Here is a 22,117-nt window from a genome sequence, read left to right as displayed (position 1 = left end):
ATTCTACTGGTGTCATAGTATATTTTTGATATATGATAAAAAAATAGGTTAAAAACAGTTTAACTGTTAAATTTTAGTTCAATATCTGACCACATTACGCACGTAGCGCTAGTATCAAATTATTTAAAAACTAAGTTTTCTTTTATTTACTATATTATAAATTTAAATTTTCTGTTTTACGAATATAAATTTAAAGGGCGAATATAGGTTTGATATAATATGAGCTTATTTCAAAGGTGCCATTATATAGATTATAAATAACTTAAGGATATTGACATATCTAATTGTATAAGTCTGTTTATAGCTTAAAACCTTTCTAACTCAAGATAATATTATGTAATAAGTGTGGTTCCCTAAGAACCCAATTACCCTAGCATCACACAAGGCTTCGTAGCAAGGTTGAATTAAAAAGCTTTCGTAAAGGATAGTCGTAATAACGTGGAAACTAATTAATCAGGGGTAAATATACCCATCTTCTACCTTAATACAAATTATATAAAGTAAAATATTTAAAAGTTTAAAAAAACATCAAATAATGTAAAAAGTAAAAAAAAAATAATTGATAAAATTTTCTTGGAGGAAGAATGATTTCAAATCCCTGTTTTTTTAAGGTTCGTGTGAGTGTGTGTTAAAATTGCGTACATCAGGGTTTTTATATTTTCCAGAATTAACCAATGATCTTTGTACAGAAAATAAACTTTAAGACGTATTATTTACCCTAGTCAAAACTTTTACGCAAATTATTTCTACGCTTTTAAAAAATTGAATTAAAGAGTATATAATCTAAAATAATAAACATTTAAATTATCTTTTAAGGTGCGTGCCATTGTAATAGTCAATCAAACTTAAGCAAAATAGTCAAAAAAAAAGTCTTGTAAAGGGCTAAAATAAACCGTTTGTCGTCAATCTCATTTATCATATGTTCAATTGAAACAGAAAATTGCAAAATCTACTTAAGGATTTTTTTGAATTTTTAAATTTGGCATAGATATTCTAAAAGTATGAAATGGCACCTTTCATATAAGCTTATATCATATCAAACCTATATTCGCCCTTTAATACTTCAATATTGTGGTAGACGGCATCATACGGACAAGCCTTTCTTAGAGTATACTACGCTCTGGGACGCCCGGCAAATGCAGATGTTAAAACTCCACCCATCAACTTTAGATATGCTATCAAAAGACGGTCATTTTGATAAGCGGTCACCCAACCCATTGTTATGGAATACAATGGCCACCTGGGCATGGGTAGGGGATTACCCCCCTCCCCCTTTCCGCAGCCGGACCTTCCCTTTTCTCTGCCATCACCTGCCTACCCCAAGGAGGCAGCCTTCCCTCCTACCTTTGCGCCTGTGGACACAGCCCCAGCTCAAAGGAACCCCTCACCAGCTACCCCTCATAATCTATTATTATACTTCTATTTGCTATATAAACCTGTATATCTATTGTAATGAATCAGTTCAAAATATATCTTTTAAACAGTAACTACTTTGTAGTTCCTTATTGATAGAATCCTTAAAGGCTAGGGGCTCGTTTGAATCGAACTCGCTCAGTAGGGTTGAACTGCTTCACCCCTACCACAATATAATTCAAATAGCAACATAAAATAAAAAAAGAATTTATTCTTCAAGCAGTAAAATAATAGGTTATATCGTTCTGGTCAATGGGAGTTTATTATGGATTATTGGAGCACTTTGAGTTTTAAACATTTATTCCTTGGAAAACTTAAGCTCATATATAGACATTTATTTCCTATATAGATCTGACATGGATCTTGAAGCAATAAAGCAGGCTGTTTTGTAAATGTTAAAAATTGGAAGAATCTATTAAATAAAAGTTATCGCAAATATACTTAGTAAATAACAAAATGTATTTCTTTCTGTGTGTGTACCAAAGTTCCACATTAATTTCGGAACCGATATGGTTCTCCTTTACAGTTTAGCTTCTTATAGGTCAAAGATACCTCCATCCTCCATCCTCTTAGGAGGATAGCCCATAGAAAAAATATATTTATTTGCCGCTAGTAGATTGAAAATTTGATAGAAAATTTTAGATTTGAAAGAAAGATGGATAGATAAATACAATGTGCTGAAATCCACCCCTTTTGATTATCGCGTGGTAAGAAGTATCTCAGATTTCATATTTCAAAGAAACGAAAAATAACAATAAGGCATATTTGGGAAAAATACACTTATCCTAATATATTTTCAGAATACATAGCCCTGAATTTAATATTTCTAAGAATAAAGATTGTAATTGTATTCCTTTCTTTATCAGAAAGGCTTGTGTGTACTATAAAGTTGGCTAATAAAAAAACGCCAAGATTTGAAATTAGCGCATTTAAGAATGTCTTTTTGTCTGTTGTCTGTCCCTGTGTGTGGAGAAAACGGGATTTCCTCGGATTCTGTTTGAGATAGACGACTGATATTTTAGAAAAAAAACCCTATATATTAATGAGCATCCAGTACATAATTTACGTTGCCAGTTGGTCTTTCTGCCATGCTTTAAAATACATGCATATTTAAATAAAAGTTTTTGTTATTTTCTATCTAGCCCTCTCTTTTTATATCCATCTGCACTATAACTAACTTTGTCCGTTTGTCTAACATGTTAATGATAATTAATTAATTAATTCGAAAAGGAGACACAACTTTGAAGTATTTATAATTGCAACTTGGCAAAATATGAACCTTTTCAAGTTTCTTATCCTAAATCGGGAGAATTAGAGGATAGGGGCGCAGTCACAAGGGTAAAACAATTGAGGCAGTGAGAGATTCCTGTTGATTTTACAACTTTAATGTATTCATAATTATCATTCTATCACATATCTGCAACTTGGCAAAATAAGACTCTTTGAAGTTTCTTCTACTAAATATGGAGAATTAGAAGATAGGGGCGAAGTCACAAGGATAAAACAAGTGAGGAAGTAAGAGATTCCTGTTTATTTCACAACTTTGATGTATCCATAATTATCATATTATCACATATCTGCAACTTGGCAAAATAAGAACATTTCAAGTTTCTTGTCCTAGATCGGATGAATTTTAGCAAGGATAAAACAAGTGAGGAAGTAAGAGATTCCTGTTTATTTTACAACTTTTATGCATCCATAATTATCATACTATCACATATCTGCAATTTGGTAAAATAAGACTCTTTGAAGTTTCTTCTACTAAATATGGAGAATTAGAAGATAGGGGCGCAGTCACAAGGATAAAACAGGTGAGGAAGTGAGAGATTCCTGTTTATTTTACAACATTATTGTATCCATAATTATCATACAATCACATATCTGCAACTTGGCAAAATAAGACTCTTTTAAGTTTCTTATCCTAAAAAGGGAGAATTAGAACATAGGGGCGCAGTGAAAAGACACATATGAGGATGTGAAAAAGTCCTGTATATTTTACAACTTTTATGTATTCATAATTATCATACTATCTCATATCTGCAACTTGGCAAAATAAGAACCATTTTAAGTTTCTTATCCTAAATATGGAGAATTAGAAGATAGGGGCGCCGTCACAAGGATAAAACAGGTGAGGAAGTGAGAGATTCCTGTATATTTCACAACTTTAATGTGTATCCATAATTATCATACTATCTATCACATATCTGCAACTTGGCAAAATAAGACCCTTTCAAGTTTCTTATAAAGAACGGTAAAGTACAAAGTATAACAATGTCTGTCTGTCTATCCGTTCGTCGATTTCGTTCATCCCGTAAGATATCTTTAACTCTTGAAACGATTAATTTGTGGTTTACAGGGAATATATAAATTTTTATTGGTACTTTAAAGGTTTTAAGTCTTTTCTGGAGGGTGGGACACAAAACCCCTCGAAGAATTTGCGCCCCCCCCCCCCCCCCCTACATAAATATTACCTTGCAGGATTACTCATGTAAATATAAATAATAAGGTTTACCCTACCCCACCTAGAAAATATGGGCCCAGGCAAAAGTATAATACAATTAGTTTGACACTAGTATGTATTTTATCTATCAAAATCTCGTAAACGGCAGTACTACACACTTATTTTGTTTGTTTTTGTCAAAATTATTGTAAAGGTTTCGTGAATTTTAAGAGTAAATATTATTTTTTTAATTTTTAAATAGCCTGACAGGCAATAATTTTAGAACGTCCAGAGCGGAGAAAAATTATTTTGAAAATACATTAAATTACCCTTCCAAACATTTGACCCCTCCCCCTTAAAATAATAAAATTTTTTTTAAAGCTAACAAGTCATTGAATGGTTTTTAGTAAAATCTAAAATAAAACCTAATTATTTACTTATATGTAACCTGTCCTTATTAATAATCGACTTAAAATACTTCTTATCAAATTTATATAATTACATTTTAATTACTTCAAAAAATCAAAGATCAATTAATTAATAGGTATAAAAGACACTAGGAAAAACTAGGGTTATAACAAGGTTGTTTTTAGTTAAGGTTGGAAAATGCAGGGATCGGAAGCCTCACGTAAGCCGCGCATAAGCCTCAGTTTTAAACCTGCTTGTGAGCAGAAAAAAAAATTTCAGAAAGAAGGATTGTCTGCTAAAGAGCCATTTTATACATCCAGCTGAATTTTATAGTGATAAAATCACGATTTCACTGAGGCTTACACGCGGCTTACGTGAGGCTTCCGATCCCTGGGAAAATGAAAGAGGAATAAGTAAAAATTTCAATTGGGGATTGGGTTTTTCAATATACTTGAAAGTTGGCAGGTGAACGAAGGGGTGGTTAGAGGTTTGATGCCCACAAAACAGGGACTAATTCTATGATTTAATAATATGATTTTTTTTTCGGATTTTAGAAAAAAATTAAGCGCAAATTCATAGTTTATTTTTATACTTTATTTTAATTAATCCAATGAGTGAGAGTTTAAATTTTATCAACTAGTAAATTACAGACTGACTTCTGGTGACCCCAATATTTAATCATCATATTTCTTTCATTCACTCTCCCCGCTCTCATTCTCTTTCTGTCTCTCTCTCTTCTCTCTGTCTCTCTCTGTCTCTCTGTCTCTCTCTTTTTCTCTTTCACTTTCTATAAAGTGTATCTATGAAACAGCAGTAAAAGAACTTTTGATTTTATTGTTTCTTTAAAATAAGATCTTTTTGAAATAAATTTTAAGGGATAAGACAATCAAAGATAGACTGATTTACATACCCAATGATAATGAACAAAATTATCCCTACAGTAGATCAAAATATTAGTTTTAAAAAATGGACAACCAATAATATGTTCATAGGACTTTGGTTATCGATTTTAGTATATTAAAATTTCTAAAAATCTATTCAGACGGACAAACAGACAAATATTTTTAATTGGAGAGTAGCATCGCTATTAAAATTGACTGGATTGTGAGGACACCCGACCCGAAACTTAATTATATGTCATCAGACTTCCTATTTAATTAGAAATATTTTATAATCATCCTCACAGATTAATTCCTGTTGACTTTACTAAAATATCTTTACGTCTGTCCGTCTGTACGTCAAATAAAGTACGTTAAAAAGATCATCTTTATACCTTATTAGTCACTTTAATCTTCTTTGCTTATAAATGGATTTTATATATTTAAGGTCCTAGAACAAACGCAGGAGTCCTAAACGTTGGAGTGGACATTCAGCCTAACCTAACCTATTTTAGACCATCTTATTGGATTGTTAATGCCTAACCCTTCAGGGGCTTATTTGTACATTCATTTCTTAACCTAACCTAATCTGTATAAAAATACTTAATTAAATTAATATTTTAACACTCCTGCGTTTGTTCACTCTGACGTTTGGGACTCCTGCGTTTGTCCTGTAACCATATTTAAAACTGCTTTAAACTAAAGCAATTTAAATATTTTTTAAAGGTCCACCTAAACTTAATATGACCAGTAGGAATATATAGTCGATGAAAAAGTCCCCCCATTACTGAACATAAATAATTGTATAGTTTAAATCAATAAAACGTTGTGGCGTTTTACCAAAAAAATATTTTACATATTAGTAAAGCACTTATCATAATCACCTCTTTTCTGTATAATATCATTGTTTAATTTCCTTTAAAAACATAATTTGTTTCTTTTAAAGATTTCATAGTTTTTAAGAAATGTATCTTTTGTATTTAAAACCTTTTTCCTTTTTAAGGTTCTAGGAGTTTTTGGGTTAAGAGGCTGACGCAATGTGCTCTGTTAGTTAAAATCTATAATACAAAGTAAAACGATGTCTGTCTGTCTGTCCGTCTGCTCCGTCTGTCCCTTAAGATCTCGGTAACCACTGAACCGATCGGATTCTACTCTTCAGGGTATATACCTATTGGTCCTGTGGTGGTTTTAAGCTATTTTCTTGGAGGGGGGGGGGGGGGCGCATCCTCAACCCCCCCCCCAAAAAAAATAAAATTGTTTTTAGGCAGTTACTTCACAATAAATGGCAGCACCAGAAATACTTAATTTAAATTTTTTTTTTTAAATCACCTCTTGGGGGCTCCTAGAGGCTAGGGGCGAAGCCGCTAATAATTTATATAGTACCAGGATGCTTCAATTACTATTATTTTTAATTAATTAGCAGATTTTGGGGGTGATGGAAATATAAGTTTATAATTTTCTTGACCCTTAAAGTCCCATTACGACTGGTGGTTTAGATAATTAATCAGTGGTTAAGAATACCAATGACCATTCACTACTACATATATACTAATTAACTTCAAGTATTTAAGTAGTTGGGGTAAAAGGATGCTTATGTCAATAGTATTTGTATATAAATAATTAGCTAGTTAGGGGGTGAGTGGAATGGAAGAATATCAGTTACTAGACCCTTGAAGTCTTATTACGCCTAGATGTTTTTAATTTTCAGAAAGATATCTTGAGTATTTAAATCTTTTCTCCTTAGAGAAATTTTGCTTATATGAATTACGCACATTTGAATTTTCAAGTGTTTACAATATTTGAGGGGAAGAATATTATTATAAGATAAGATTAGATAAGAGTTAGTTATCTGTACTAAAATTAGATATTTGGGGTAACAGGATGGTGCAATTATCAGCATTTCTTTGACGAAGCCCAATCTGTACCACTTTTGATTCCTGTGACGTCATAAAAATGAGGGAGATGAGAGGAGAAGTGGGAAAGAAAAACCATAATAAAGGGATGAAGAATTCTTAATTTTTATGACGTCATAGGAATCAAAAGTGGCGCATATTGGGCTTTGTCCATTTCTTTGATTTTAACTCTTTTCTCTAAAAGAAATTTAGAGTAGCAGAATGACGCAATTTGATCCATTTTCAGGCTGTTTTCAATATTTGGGGTCAATAATATTAACCTACCTTTGTCTATGGCAGATGGAGCATACCCAGTCTTGTCCATTACGACTGGTATACTCACGGCACGTTTTGCAAACTCTGATATTACAAGACCTGAAATGAAAATTATATTATTAGATTAATTTAGAATCAATAGCGGCTGCGACTCTAGCCTCTTCATGTTACAATTCTGGAATATTCTTTTTTGGGGGTTGTTAGAGTATCAGTAATCTATTAAATATCAGTGGTATGTGTAGTTTTATTTTATAACCAATTTAGCTGTTTTTGTGACCTTACTGGGGATAAAATTACACACATATGCAAAGAAACATACATGGATTTTTTTCATCAGTTTAGGTTATCAATATAGTCCTCAAATGTTGGTCAATAAGTTCCTCATGGTCAGAGGGAGGGGATGGGGTAAAGTCAAAATGTGGGGTGATGGGGTATATCGTTATATTAGCCAGCTACGAGAAACATTTGATCAGGGTATACATAACAAATGACAGATAAGTTTCGTGAATTTTGTAATTTACAAGTTTAAAAAATCACCCAACCTTTTATGTGAATTATCTATATTTAGAAAATATGAAATGTTTACTAGCAAAGTATAGCAAATCAAACTAAGGGATAAAAGAACATTAACAATGATAGATATATAACTTATTGATAATCATCTAACGATAAAAATTGAAAGGATGATTCTGACTTGCCCTGTATCGTAAGCTTTTATCTGTTGTAGAAATACTTGGTTTTTATTTTTTTAAAGTAATTAAAATAAGAATTTAAAATTACTTATAATTTACTAATTAATGCATCTTATTCAGAATAACAGGGATAGTCCCATAGAAGAATATCATACTTCCCTCAAAATAATGATTTTTAACAATTCCTTTAATTTATTTTTAATTTAATGATTTTTTTAATTGAGGACAGAGATGTGTAAGTTTCCAAAGACAGAATTCGTTATTCTAAGCACGGGAGAAATTAATTTATATCTGAGTGACCTATCCCTGAATTCCGGATATTATTGGCCAAGATTTTGGATCAATTAAGTAAAAACAAGTATAAAAATGTCCATACCATATAAACTTGATTAAATAGAATAATATCCAAATAGGCAAAGTAATAAGGTTTTTGTTTGTTTGTTAAGATCTAGCCAACTTCTGAACTACTATATTCATATATCTCCTAGGATGGTTTTAGGCTATTTTTATCTTTCCTGATGATGATTTAAAGCATTTAAAAAGTCTGCTTAACCCTAGATGCTAGGGCAAAGGGGGCAATTAAAGAACATCTTTTCTTAAAAATTCAAGCTTGTAGGTTTCAAAAAAAAATTAAGTGCATGACTTTTAATAAAGTTAGGAAAGGACATTTTTTGAGATGCCACGCATCTAAATAAAATGTAATTATTTTAGTATAATTTGCTTTTGTTTAACACTAGGCACTGTAAAAAATAGAGAAAAAATTGTATAATAAAGATTTTTACCTACAAAAAAATCAACATGTTGCTATGCTTTCTAACCTAATTATTACAGGAATTATGATGCTAAGTTTTAAATCACCAGAACAATTCTAACATTCCAACTTACAAGAAGAGCTATCCGTTACGGAGATTCAGACGGACCGACAATATTTATAAGAAAGCTAACTCTAACAACAAAATGACACCCCTCTTTGTAAAGACAAACTAAGTGAATTAAGGAGTAGCTTTATTATTGAAATAAATTGACAGATAAAAAGTTTTATTACAGTGCTGCATTTTGTATAAAGTCGCGCGGAAAAAATCTTAAATTACTTCTTTTAAAAGCCCTAATTTTTGGGAGAAAAAAATATACGCATAAAAATGGTGCTTCAAAATTTTAAAAATATGGATATTTAGAGATTTTAAGCAGACAGACAATTTTAGTTTTCCTTAAAATTGTCTTGTTGCGCATAGAAACCCCTATTCATTTTTCATTTATACAAATGTTTTTATTACATTAGGTCAGTCTAGGTGAGGTTATATTGGGTGATGGGAAGACCTGCAATATTAGGAAACCGCAGGCATAGGCCCCTGAGGTTTAGAGCACCCTGGTGGGGCTAGGTCTCGGTTAGGTGAAAGAGAGCCCCGTCGGGTATAAGCCCATCTTGTAGATAGTTTGTGCAGTTTACAATAAGTCATGTTGATAATATGTTAAATATTACCACTTTTGTTTAATCTACATAGTCTTTATTCTTATTTTGTAGGACCATTCTAAGGCAATAATTGGTTTAAAAATGAACATCTAAATACTCTAGCAGAGTAACTGTAGCTCAATATTATATCCTTATAAAAAAAGTAAAAATAATGAAGCTACACCCTGTTAAAATGTAAAATATAATATAAAGTCGATTAGTCATTAACATTATAATATCAATAAAAAGGCAGCAAAAAATTTGGATTTTTAAAACAATAATAGTTATTTCTCGCATCGTATTATAAACGGCTTTCCGCGGATATAGTATGTACAATTATAAGATTAAAACTAGTTTTTTTAGCCCCGAGGTGCCGGAGCCACCGGCTAAAAAAACTGGTTTAAATATTATGATTGTACATTTTTATATTCGTAGAAAGCTGGATATAATACGATGCTAGACATAGTTTTTTCGTATGGATGAGAACCGGTTTCTATCCACCGGATTCGAATAAATACAAGAAAATAACTTATACATAAATACATGGTTTCTCTATTATTATTACTTACAAGTAGTGGCGTGCACAGTGTGTGAGGGGGGGGGGTGATTTACACAAGAATAGAAAAATAAGATAAATTTCGAAAGTGTATTTAGATTTTTGATATATGTATTTTGTAGCATGTCTGACAGCCCGACGGACAAAGTAAATTACATACCGGATGCTCATTAGTATAGGAAATCTTCACAAAAAAATTCAGCCGTCTATCCCTATAATAAAGTAACAGGATGTGTGTTTGTTTGTGTGTCTGTCTGTCTTTACCGAAGGATCTCGCTAACCGCAGAACCGATTGGGATCTCCTTAACAGGGTAGCTTCTCATAGGTCCCGAGAAGGTTTATAACTACTTTGGGGGAGGGTACCACCACCTTCCCAAGAAAAGTTACAATTTTTTTAAAAAAATTTATAGAGACTCCTACGCAACATAGCTAGGTATCGTAGAAACTTGAAAGCAACATAGTTAGGTATCTTATCATTAAAAAAAAATACATTAAAAGTGCCACTAGAGGCTTCTAGGGGAGCGTAGCCGCTAGTTTTGAATATAGCTGTTGAGAAAATTACATTTCTCCCATAGAGTTACGAACTGACTGACGGACAGAAAAAGGGAATAATAGAGTTACTTCTCTATTAAAACACACGGACATTTGGAATTATAGAGTAGCTTTGAAAATAATAAGGTTCTAAAATCAGATAGATAGATAAAAGAGAAATCAATTTGTCCCTTTTGAATAAAATATATTTCGAAACTTATAAATTTACATATAAGAATGGGCACGTATTGGAGGGACATTGTATCTAAAGAAAGATACTTAGATTAATTTTTTTACCCTATTTCCAGGATATAAACGAAAGTTAATTTGAAAATTGAAAACAACTTAAATCAAAATATGATAATAAGATATTTATTGTGAATATCTGAAGAAATCATCCCGTCAACATTCAATGTTAGTTTTATATTAGAAGCCATTGAGTATTAGGAATCGTCATTTAACAATTTAGGTTCCTATCTTGAATAGGAGCCTAGAAATTAATGTTTCTCCTAGCTGATTCAGACTGACATTTAGAATTATAGACTGTTGCATTGTCTGCCTTTCCTTTTTTATTATTACTAGAGGCTACGCCACTAGAGGCCTTGATAGGCACTTGAAGCGGGGGGGGGGGTAGGTAGATTTTGACAACCTATTTTTAGGAATTTATAATTTTCGTTTGGGGATGTCCAACCCCTTAAGAAAATAGCTTAAAACTATTACAGGACCAGTAGGTATGTTTCCTGAAGAGTAGATCCCAATCGGTTCAGTGGTTACTGAGATATTAAGCTTCAGACAGACAGACGGCCATACATCGTTCTACCTTGTATTACAGATAATTGTTGCTGAATAATATTGTGTTTTTCTTGATGTGTTATTATATCCCTGACTAAAATTGTGAAAATGAGATGATTTTATGGTGTGCATTCACTTCCGCATGTAATCACACATCTGCAAAATGCTTCCATTAGGATAAAAACCCAACAGCATATACATAATACTTTTCATTGATTAAGAGTGATGGAAAGGAAAAGTGGCTTTTGTGCTGTTGTAATAGTATGTGCTTTTTCTGATTTGATTTTGTGCTTCATGTGCGAAAATGATTGTACACCCATTTTTTTTGGAAGGGGGGCAATGCCAACTTTTAATCATCTTATAGTGAAGGTTAAAAATATAGGTTAGTCAGGGACTGACGTAGACCCCCTCCCCCTCCCGTTTCAAAGAATTGTGTCGTTATTATGTCAACATAACTATTATGCAGTTATATAATATTAGCTTCCAATATGTCGATATTATGTCAGACATGACTACTTTTTATTAAGATAATACAAAGTAGAACGGCGTCTGTCTGTTCGTCTGAAGCATAAGATCTCGGTAATCGCTGAGCCGAATGGGTTCTACTCTTCAGGGAATATACCTACTGGTCCTGTGATGGTTTTAAGCTATTTTCTTGGGGAGTGGGACCCCCCCAAATTTGTTTCTTTTTAAAACTTAACTTTAAAAAGTCGACTATTGCCAAAAAAAAACCCCAATTATTTTTACTTTTTTTTCAAATCTAAAATACAAAAAATTAGGTTGATCAAACCACTTCGGACAAAGCCCCTAGAGGCTAGGGACGAAGCCGCTAGTTAAGACTATATAGTAATCCCAAATATTCAAAAATATTATGCCGATATTATGTCAGCCACGAACTCTTTTTGAAAAGCCAAATAGCCGGTATAAACTAATGAAATTGTATATATATTTATATATCTATAGTTTATATCGACTATTGACACTTTAAATACAAACAGAAGCGTGTAGAAGTGGGAATTTAGGTAGGTGTCAACGCACCCCTTAATATTGAAGGTCTGCATTTCCCTCATTTTCAACCCCTTCAACAAGAATATATTTGATGTTTACATAGACATTAATCCAAGCAACATAATATAACAGAGAGAAAATTTTTAAATATTTAGAAATTTGATTTATTATATCCTCCATTCACCTATCCCTGTATCCCGGCATCTTTTCGTGACTTTATGGAACAAAATGTCATAAATTGGTACCACGCTTTCGTCGAGTTACAAAATCAGTGGAGCCACAAAATAATAAAAAAGGTGCTATTTTGGATAGTGTCGAAAATATAGATGAAAGTGTTGATTTCCAATAACCCAAATGCATTTGCCCAAAACAGGCGCAACTCATTACCCTGTACAGTTAGGACTTCCAGTCAGAGGTCGTGCAATCAAACTGTTGGTTGGCTAATGGGTGTTACTTAACCTTAAGGAATTTGACTGCCCTTAGTTATCCTGGGTTGTTGGACCTGACGTTAAAGTGTCAGGAACAGCAGCTTTGTCCGTATAAGGTAGTTGCCATTAAACCATTAGCAGTTAAGGCATTGATATTACACTCTAATTCTCTCCTTCTTCAACACTCTTAATGGTGGACCTTAATTATATTGCCTTTAAACAGCTTTGCTACTATTTGACAAATCGGCCTTGGTATTTTTGTAGACCCTCTCATACAAATATACAAAATCAATAATCTAGGTTGGCTGAGTTTATTTTATGTATTTTTTCATGGATTAGGGATATCTCACAACTGAAACCTCATTTGCCTCTAAATTTTCAGCAAAAAAAATAATTTCCAAAAATTACCTTCTAGCAAAGGCAAAGTTATATATATGGATTTGAGAGAAAGATAATATTACCGTCCATTATCCTATCATTTTCCGTGGTATATTATAGGAAGCTTGAATATATCATTTTTGGTTAGAAATTTACTAAATTAGGAATATATCATTTTGGCCGACTGAAATTATTTCCAACTTTTTGTACAGGCTTAAGGTGAACAAACGGTTGTAGATCACATGAAGCTTTTAATCTTTTTATCTCAGAGATCTTTTACTTCAAACATACGGATAGAGAGACGTCGTAGTCTATTTAAAATGGAAAATATTTTTACAAAACACAACGGATAGGTTTAAAATGAATAGGATAATTCTATCATACATATTTTCTCTTTCATTGAATTCACAAGGATCTTCAGGGATAAGACAATGGATGATAAATTAATGTACATCCCCAATAATAATAAACAAAATTACTCATTACATAGATCAAATTTTGGTCACTGTCGGGTTGAAATCAACAAATTAATATTAAAAGTAAGTACCCAAAGTTTTTCACCCAACAAATAAGAAAACAGGGTTATAAAACTTTGGGTACTAGTGTAATTAACAGTCCAATGTCCTCTTCCTATCTGTTTAAGGAATTAGACAATTGACGTTAAATTGATCTTCCTTTTAATGGTTATGTGTTAAATTTTGCCTTTATAGCAGATATATTTCGAGGGAAAGAAAGAGATGTAAATTGGCTAAACTGTCACTGAAATAGTACAAGTTATACAAATCCAAAAATTAACTTTTGCTGACCAATATTTATGGTTTAAAATCACAAAATTTGGTCTTAAATTCAAGCCAATGTTTTTACTTTTTTGTGGGTTTCTAAAATAATCAAAAAGAGCATTAGATGACAACTTCCATAAGTAACACAGCTTAAACAATGTAATATTTTTAAAAGCGAAGCTTTTCTATAATTAGGGTCAGTCCGTACGTCCGTCTGTTCGTGAAGGATAGCTTTTTTCGTTGATTTAGGCACTTTAGAATTGTCCTATCAATTTAAATTTTTGCATGGTGATTCCTGTAGTAGTTAGATACAATTTAGAAAGCGTAGCAACTCTATAATCGTTACCAGAATGTCCGACAATTTTGCTTCGACTCTTATACGTCTTATATTTTGATTATTCAGTTCTGACACTATACAGTGTTAATGTCCTTTTGTCCTACCGTTTTAGAGCTTCGCTTTTATGGATATTGTCCTCCTTGTTTTTATTATGAATATCATAGGCTAAAACAAACTAGCAGCGCCAGTATCCAAACTTTTCTACCGATAATTCTAGTCTACAAATGGGCTAATTTTGTTTGTCACAAATGGAAATAAATTCTATAAAATTGTCTGATTACTATGGGCATAATAAAGGATTGGAAAAAAGTATCATTTAGTTATAAAATCTGTAGGCAAAACAGGATTTCTTCAGTTGGGTTTCTTTCACTGATCCTGTGCATAAAAAATGATGTATTGAAGTTTCAAGCACTTTAATTGACATTCATCCGAAGTGTTCGACAATTTCAGCTGTAATAGATTACAAAAAAGCTGTTTGAAATAGTGTAAATAGAACAAACTGTTCATTTTAGAAAGTTAAAAAAGAGAAGGAAAAATAACTAACATATTAACTAACATTGACAGACTATTATAAACCTTATTAAAGATACTTCTGTTTTATTTCTTTATTATCAGATATAATGTTTTGTTTTTTAGTTGCTAAATATATTGTTAAGATTATATCTATTTTGAAGGAATACTTATTTCTATACCAAAAACAAATCTACAATCATTGATTTTTCTTTCGAGCCAAAAGACATGCAATTTTCCTTTTTTAAATCTTATTTGGTTAATTCATAACTTTATTTGAGTTTCAAGCCTTTTCATGCATCTTTAATAATATGATTTTATAGGTTAAAACCTTCCCTGCAATTGAAATAAGGGGTTGTCGCATTTCCCGTAAAAATATGTAAAAGCCACCAAAGGACAAGCAGGTATACATATTATTGATAAGGACAACCTTAACAGTTCTTCAGTTTTAGGAGACGAAGTTTGTTGCTTAAAAATATTTTGAAGATTTTTTGACCATAATACAAATGTTTTTCTTCAAAAGAAATATCTCTCCCATTCCCGAAAATGTTTTAGTGGTGTTTAAAATATTAATTTATCTTGAACATAGAAAAAAATTGACGAAAGTACAGGTAGCTAAAAATAGAATAAAATTCAGGGATTTTAAAGGGTAAAACAATTTCATAATATAATAAACAAAATCATTATCACTTCTGAAGAATTATACCCACTACTAAAATAATATTTTTTCTTACACAGGGTTCAATCTACTTTTATGGGTGTTGCCTTCCTTGTTTTAACTTTAGTATTCTATGAAATCAATTAATCAAATACAAAAATAGAAAATGATTTATCTTTAAAGCCTGACGCTAAAATTCTTTTACTATCCATTTAGAATAGATAAAAATATATTTGGTACTTTCCCTCAAAGTGCCTAGTGACAACTGAACCCCCAAGCATTATTTTGGAAATGAATTGAAAACAGGGCATATTTTTTCTTTCTTTATGCCCAAACCAAGCGGGGCCTAATCCAATATAGCCTATTCTACCACAAAATTAATGACAATCTGTATCCAATTTAACCTAACTTAAGATAAACTAACCCCCCCCCATAGATTTTCAAAATTCAAACTAAGAAGAGGTTGTGGGGTGGTCTTGTCCTTGCTAGGCACTGTAAGAAAAAGCTGCCGAATATTTAGAATTTACAAATCTATTCAAAGCAAAATGAACCTACTATAATTGTGCGTTTGTCAAATTATGAAGTTGATCTACATGACTACTATTGCATAAAATAGTATTTTTAGCTACTTTACTTCTTCCCTCCCTTAGATGCTTGGAGCTCAACAGCTATCTAAAATAAAGCTTTTTATTATGTTAAATTAACATGTTAGATATTGTATTTTTCTGTACAATTAACAAAAATATCGTGCTAGATTTTAAAAATCTATTTTGAGACAAAACAATCTTTCTTAAAGCGCACATATCCTTTTTTGGCACCTTTTATCACGGTAACAAAGTGTTTCATTGCGTAGGAAGAAATATTGCAACACCTATTTTTCATCCCCGCCAGGTTTTAAGCCAGGAAAAAATGAGCTGGTCCTAAATTGATTTTATAAGAGCCAATTCATTATGAATTCCTTAAATCGTTTGGCAGTATAAGGCCTTAATTTTTTGGCGGATTTTATTACAGATGCAAAATTGACTCCCGTTATTTAAGACTATAAAGCACTTTAATAAATTGATTTAAGGGGTGGTGTAGTGATTTTTTCCTATGCCTCACCCCTGCGGACCTATATCTGCGTAGTACAAACCCTGCAGGGCTACGCAGTACCCAATAAAACCTAACCTATCCTGATCTAAAGGAATAACAATACATTAAAAACTATCCTCCCTTCCATTATTTTCAATTTATATCAAATAAGGGGAAGGTGGAGGGTTTCTCTGCTATACTAGGCACTTGGAAGGAAACATCCAATGTATTTCAATTGCAAAATAAAAAGCTGTAGACAAAATAGATGATTAAGTACAACCAATATTTCTCTCTAAAACTAATTTTATTGGAAGGAAATTATTAAATATTTATTTTTTATTTAACTTTTCCTTTATGACTGTCTGATAAAAGATCTATGAATTAAAAATAAGCTTCTTATATATTTAGTTACAACCAGGGGCTGCTATTCAGCAAATAAATTCCATTTGAAATTGCCGAAATTTAATTTTTTTGTTGGAGTAAAGTTGGAGTAAAACTTGTTTTTTAATTGTAATTTTTGTAATTGAAAGGGAAGTGGGAAAGAAGGGGGGGGGGAGATAAGGGGGTTGAGGAAATTTTTACTTGTTTATTGTTTATCAGAATTACATTCCCTTTTCCCTGAATTAGAATTTTCAATAATGCTCAGGGAAGGAGAGGACAATGGGCTGTAAATTATAGTTGTACAAACTTCAGAGGTTATTTGTTAAACTTAATTTTGGGGTGTTATTTTTTTATTTCATTACCTTATCCCTTAATATTATATCCATTATAATGCTTTTGTTTAATGTATTTAAAACCTAAAAATAGACCAAATTTATTGAAAAAATATTGCAATGGTGCTTAAACACATGATAACGTTTGAGGACATACTTAAATTTTTAAAACTTGATTATAGAGATACGTCGCCCATAACATAGTTCCTTATTGTAATAGGAATCAGTATACCAACAATCGGATGAATATCACATAATAAATTGTTGTAAGTTTGAAATCGATAGGACATTTCTAGAATGCCTAAATTAATGATAAGAGCAAGAGCTATCCGTTACGGACCCTAATTATAAAAAAGCTTCGCTTTTAATAGATATTAAAGATCTAAACCTAACTGTAAAAATATAAAAAAAAACTAGATGAACTTCTATTCTACATAAATATTGCTATGGGCTATTATTTTTTTTTTGCAAAACGAAATTTTAAACAAGGATGACAACATATAAACGCAGCGAATCCAAGGAATGAAAATAAAACATGTAAAATCAGTAAATAACAGGGATATTAAGGCATAAGACATTAAACTCATATACATCCCACGTGTTGATGAATTAGTAGATACAAAGTTTGGTAAATTTGCAGTGTATTCCCCTCCCCCCCTAATAAAAAAGGAGATTGCATGAACTATATTAAAAGAAAACTTGGAGACTTTTCAACTTGAGTAGATACTGTAGAGTCTATTTTGCTGAAGAACTGCATATTTTTTTCAAAGACTGTTTAGTAACTGACTGCTGGACGTACGGACATACCCAGTATATCATAGAGTAGCTGCGCTACAGAATAAAAAAATATATTGAAGCCTTTTGTTATGGGTGTGCAAGAACAAATTACCTTTCAAGGTCAGGATAATGGATATAAAATATGTGGTTATAGTGACAGAAGTATTTATGACGTAAATTTAGATTACTAATAAAGGCCTCAGATAAAATCAAATAAGTTCTTCCATAGTCAGGGGAAGGGATGGGGTAAAGTCATAATGGGGAGTATCGTTATATTAGCTAGGTAAAAGAAACATTTTATCAGGGTATGCAAGAATATCTCACAATATCCATGTATTCCATATCCATTGTCAGGATAAAAGAGGGTGACACCAACTCTACTATCCGAGAATGTATGCAAGTTTATTAAGTACATGGCTGAAACAAGGTAACGGATAACAAGTAGTCTGAAAATGTTCACATATTTAAAAAGTACACGGATAAGAGAAGGTGATTATTACTCTACTGTCTGAAAAAGTTTGCAAGTTAAAAAAGTACAAAAGCATTAGAAGGTGACAGTTATTTTACTATCCAAGAGTGTATACGAGTTTAAAAGTACAAGGATAAGAAAAGGTGATAGCTACTCTAAAGTCTGAAAATGTACGCACGTTTGACAAGGATAAAAGAGGGTGACAGTTACTCTACTGTCCAAGAATCTACAAGAGTTAAAAAAGTACAGTAATAAGTAAAGGTAGACTGGAATTTGCCTGTCATCCATTAATATGAATTAAGAACTATCATTCTTGTTGATGGCGAAGCTATAAAAGAGCAGACAGATATTTGCTAGCAGACGAAAAGGTTTCCAACAGGGGGATCCAGGTAGTTGTCTGGTTATACATCTATATTTTTACATTTATTCTTCTAATAGTCGTGTAGGAAAGGTTAATAACTATTTTAGGTAAGAGTACCTTCAACCATTAAAGAAAAACTACCCTTCCCCATTTCTCTAAAATGCCCATACGGGCCTCTAGGGGTGTGGCTTCTAATTCTATAATATAACATTGTAGATTTTTAAAAACAAAGTTTTTCTATATTTTGATTTAAAAGAATTTATATTTTGATTTACGCAGGATAGAATTGTTATATCGATTTGAAACTAGTCATTATAATTCCTGTATAAATTTTAAAAATTCTGTCTCTGTACTTTACTAGTAATTTTTCTGCATTAGCTGTTTTTCTTATTTTTTCTCTCCAAAAGTAAATGCTTAAATTTACCTATAATTTAGAAGAAAATTAGGTAAAATTAGGTGAAAGTTAATAGATAAATTGCTACACTTAACTTCACTTTAGTTTTTGGTACAGATATAGTGAAAGGGCAATAGTAGATAAAATAGTTTTAGCTGCAATTTTTAGCTTATAATTATGTAGCTCCTGAGAAAAAGAGGTATTTTCAACTAAGCTACACTTTCCCTCCTTCCCTGTTCCCTGTTATTTATTCACTTAACTCTACTAAGGGAGGAAGGGGATATTGGAATTACACTGATACCCATTATTTTATAGCCATACTCTTATTCGATGGGTCAATTTTTTATTGAATTTTGATTGGTTGGTTCCTAGCTGAATATCTTTTAGGGAAGAAGGGACCATTGCACTGTAAATTACACTGGTAACCAATATTTTGATTCAACGTTGTCTAATGTATTGACTTAAAGATTTAGGGTACTTAATTAAATTTTGTTTGCTTGGTTCCAAATATTGTGAATCATTATCGGGGGTGTATATTAATTTATTGTATATTTTCTTATTTCTTGATATATACAAATGTCCTATCCTTGTAACCCTGCCTAACTGGACCAGATGTTAAGAGAGTGCCCTCAATTCCGCGCAAAAACCAATTATACAGAATCGCCAAATTTCGATTAGCTAATGACAGCATAAACAGAAGAGCCAATTATCATCAGAAAATTGATAAAGATAAACCATAATAAAATTCATTAATGATGCAATAACAAAATATTGGTTTATAATAGCCAGAGATCTAAAGGGATAAGACAATGGCTGATAAATTGATGTACAGTACATTCTCAATGCCTTTTCTGTAAATTACATTAAGTAGTTAAATCGTTTGGACACTTAACTAAATGAACTAACCAATCCAAAATCAATAAAAGTTCCCAAAGTTGTTAAGCTACTATTATTGGTTAGTTTGACTGTCGTAGCAATTTTCTATATTCTTATTGTCGCGGAAATCATTGCACACAGATGTTTAAGTAAGAAATAGAGTAATTAATCTGATAAACTTTAAAACAATACCTAATTAGTTTTAGTGCGCGTACACTTCCACCAATATAACACCACCATAATAGTTATACCAATGGCACTGATTATGCAACGGCCATACCAAGATACAAAAACTACCAAACAATGTATAAATTTATCAAAATGTGATCATGCAATTTCTAGTATGACTTTGATATAAATTAATATCCGCTAGATTAGAACCGGCTATGAGTTATACTGAAAAATCATGTAATTTGTAAATTTTTATTTTTCTATCTGCAGAAAGCTGTCTATACTATATATAACGATATTTGTATGTTTTTGCTGATATACATATACATCAATACGAAAGTTATTATTTCATGATTTAAAACATTCTTGTATATTGCTATTTTGTCTCTTGCGAATATGAAACACTATGCGAATTTGAAAGTACACCATTAATTTTAAACAAACTTTTTACTTTAATTTAGTAGCGTTAGGGATATTACACCTAAAAATAATATTTTGCCTTTCTCTGTAATTTTTTTGAATACAAAAGAATGAAAAATAAAATACTACATACTTAATATTGATTTATTTTTATTGGCCCAAAAAATATTTCATAACTTTTATGCAGATAAAATACTCTTCAACTGTCTTTTCCCTGCATTAAACTACCTAAACCTAAAGAATTAGGGATATGAAAATGGAAGAGAAAATAGTTTCTCCCCTGTAAAATTCATATGAGTAAAATTATGCCTTGTGTAGCTTACACATATTTTGGGGAAAGCAACGTTTCAAGTACAATATAACTAATATTGTCCTGTCCCTCCCTTTTTATATTCATCTGCTTTTCTAAGGAAAATAACATCAACCCTACTTTTTAAAAGCGAAGCTTTTCTACAATTTGGGTCGGTCCGTCCGTACGTCTGTAACGGATAGCTTTTTTCGTTAATTTAGGCATGTTAGAATTGTCGTATTGAGTTCAAATTTTGTATGGTGATCCCTGTAGTAGTTAGGTACAATTTAGAAAGCGTAGCAACTCTATAATCGTTACCAGAATGTCCGTACGTCCATTTTCAACATGTTCATTTTTTCACTTTTTTAACAACAAATTTTTATATGATCTAATTATCCGATTGATCTGATTTTTGGTATACTGATTCCTGGAACAACAAAGTACAATATTATAAGCGAAGCATTATCCTGCATCAAGCAATTTTTCAAAAAATTTACTTACAATTAATCTTGACTCATATACATTTATATTCTGATTATTTAGTTCTGACACTATAACATGTGTTAATGTCTGTTTGTCCTACCGTTTCAGTGCTTCGCTTTTATGGATGTTGTCATCCTTGTTGTAATTAAAATTCTGCCTTTTATAGCTGATAATTTAATTTTAATGTATGGAGAAAGAATGGGTTCAAAATTAATTTAACTGACTTTGTCCTCTCCCTCCCTGTTGCCTTTGTGACTATCAAATTAATAATAGATATATAAATCTTTCTGATTATACTAATCTTACTTCTAATGATTCTATGTAAAATTCTGACTTTAGTAGCTCAAACCTATTAGAGGAATGAATAAATTCATGAATAATTTTTCTCGTATTCGTAAGAAACCTGTGGATTAGAACCAATTCTCATCAATACATCAAAAACTATGTCTAGCAACGTATTATATCCAGTTTTCTACGAATATAAAAATGTACAATCATAAGATTACAACCAGTTTTTTTAGACTGTGCCTTTGGCATCTAGGGGCTAAAAAAATTGGTTTTCATCTTATAATTGTACATTTTATATCCGAGGAAAGGTGTTTATAATACGATGCGAGAAATAACTAAACTAGCATTGTCCTCTTTCTCCCTGTTGCCTTTGTCTGTC

At 31.7% G+C, this 22,117-nt stretch overlaps 1 protein-coding gene across 2 annotated transcripts in view; it reads right to left on the bottom strand.

The window, feature by feature from the left end:
• The window catches only part of LOC145304022 (uncharacterized), a 528,912-nt gene that overhangs the window by 420,329 nt on the left and 86,466 nt on the right, over positions 1–22,117 (bottom strand). For both annotated transcript variants that reach the window (XM_080145773.1, XM_080145774.1), the window contains exon 3: positions 7,317–7,406. In XM_080145773.1, coding sequence (XP_080001899.1) covers positions 7,317–7,406 — 90 coding nt within the window. The remainder of the gene's footprint in view (positions 1–7,316; positions 7,407–22,117) is intronic.

The sequence above is a fragment of the Acartia tonsa genome, chromosome 13, assembly GCF_053477335.1.
Source record: "Acartia tonsa isolate MP-2025a chromosome 13, ASM5347733v1, whole genome shotgun sequence".
In the NCBI taxonomy this organism is placed as follows: Eukaryota; Metazoa; Arthropoda; class Copepoda; order Calanoida; family Acartiidae; genus Acartia; species Acartia tonsa.
The sequence above is the reverse complement of the archived record's forward strand: the minus strand, read 5'-3'. Positions and strand labels throughout refer to the sequence as shown.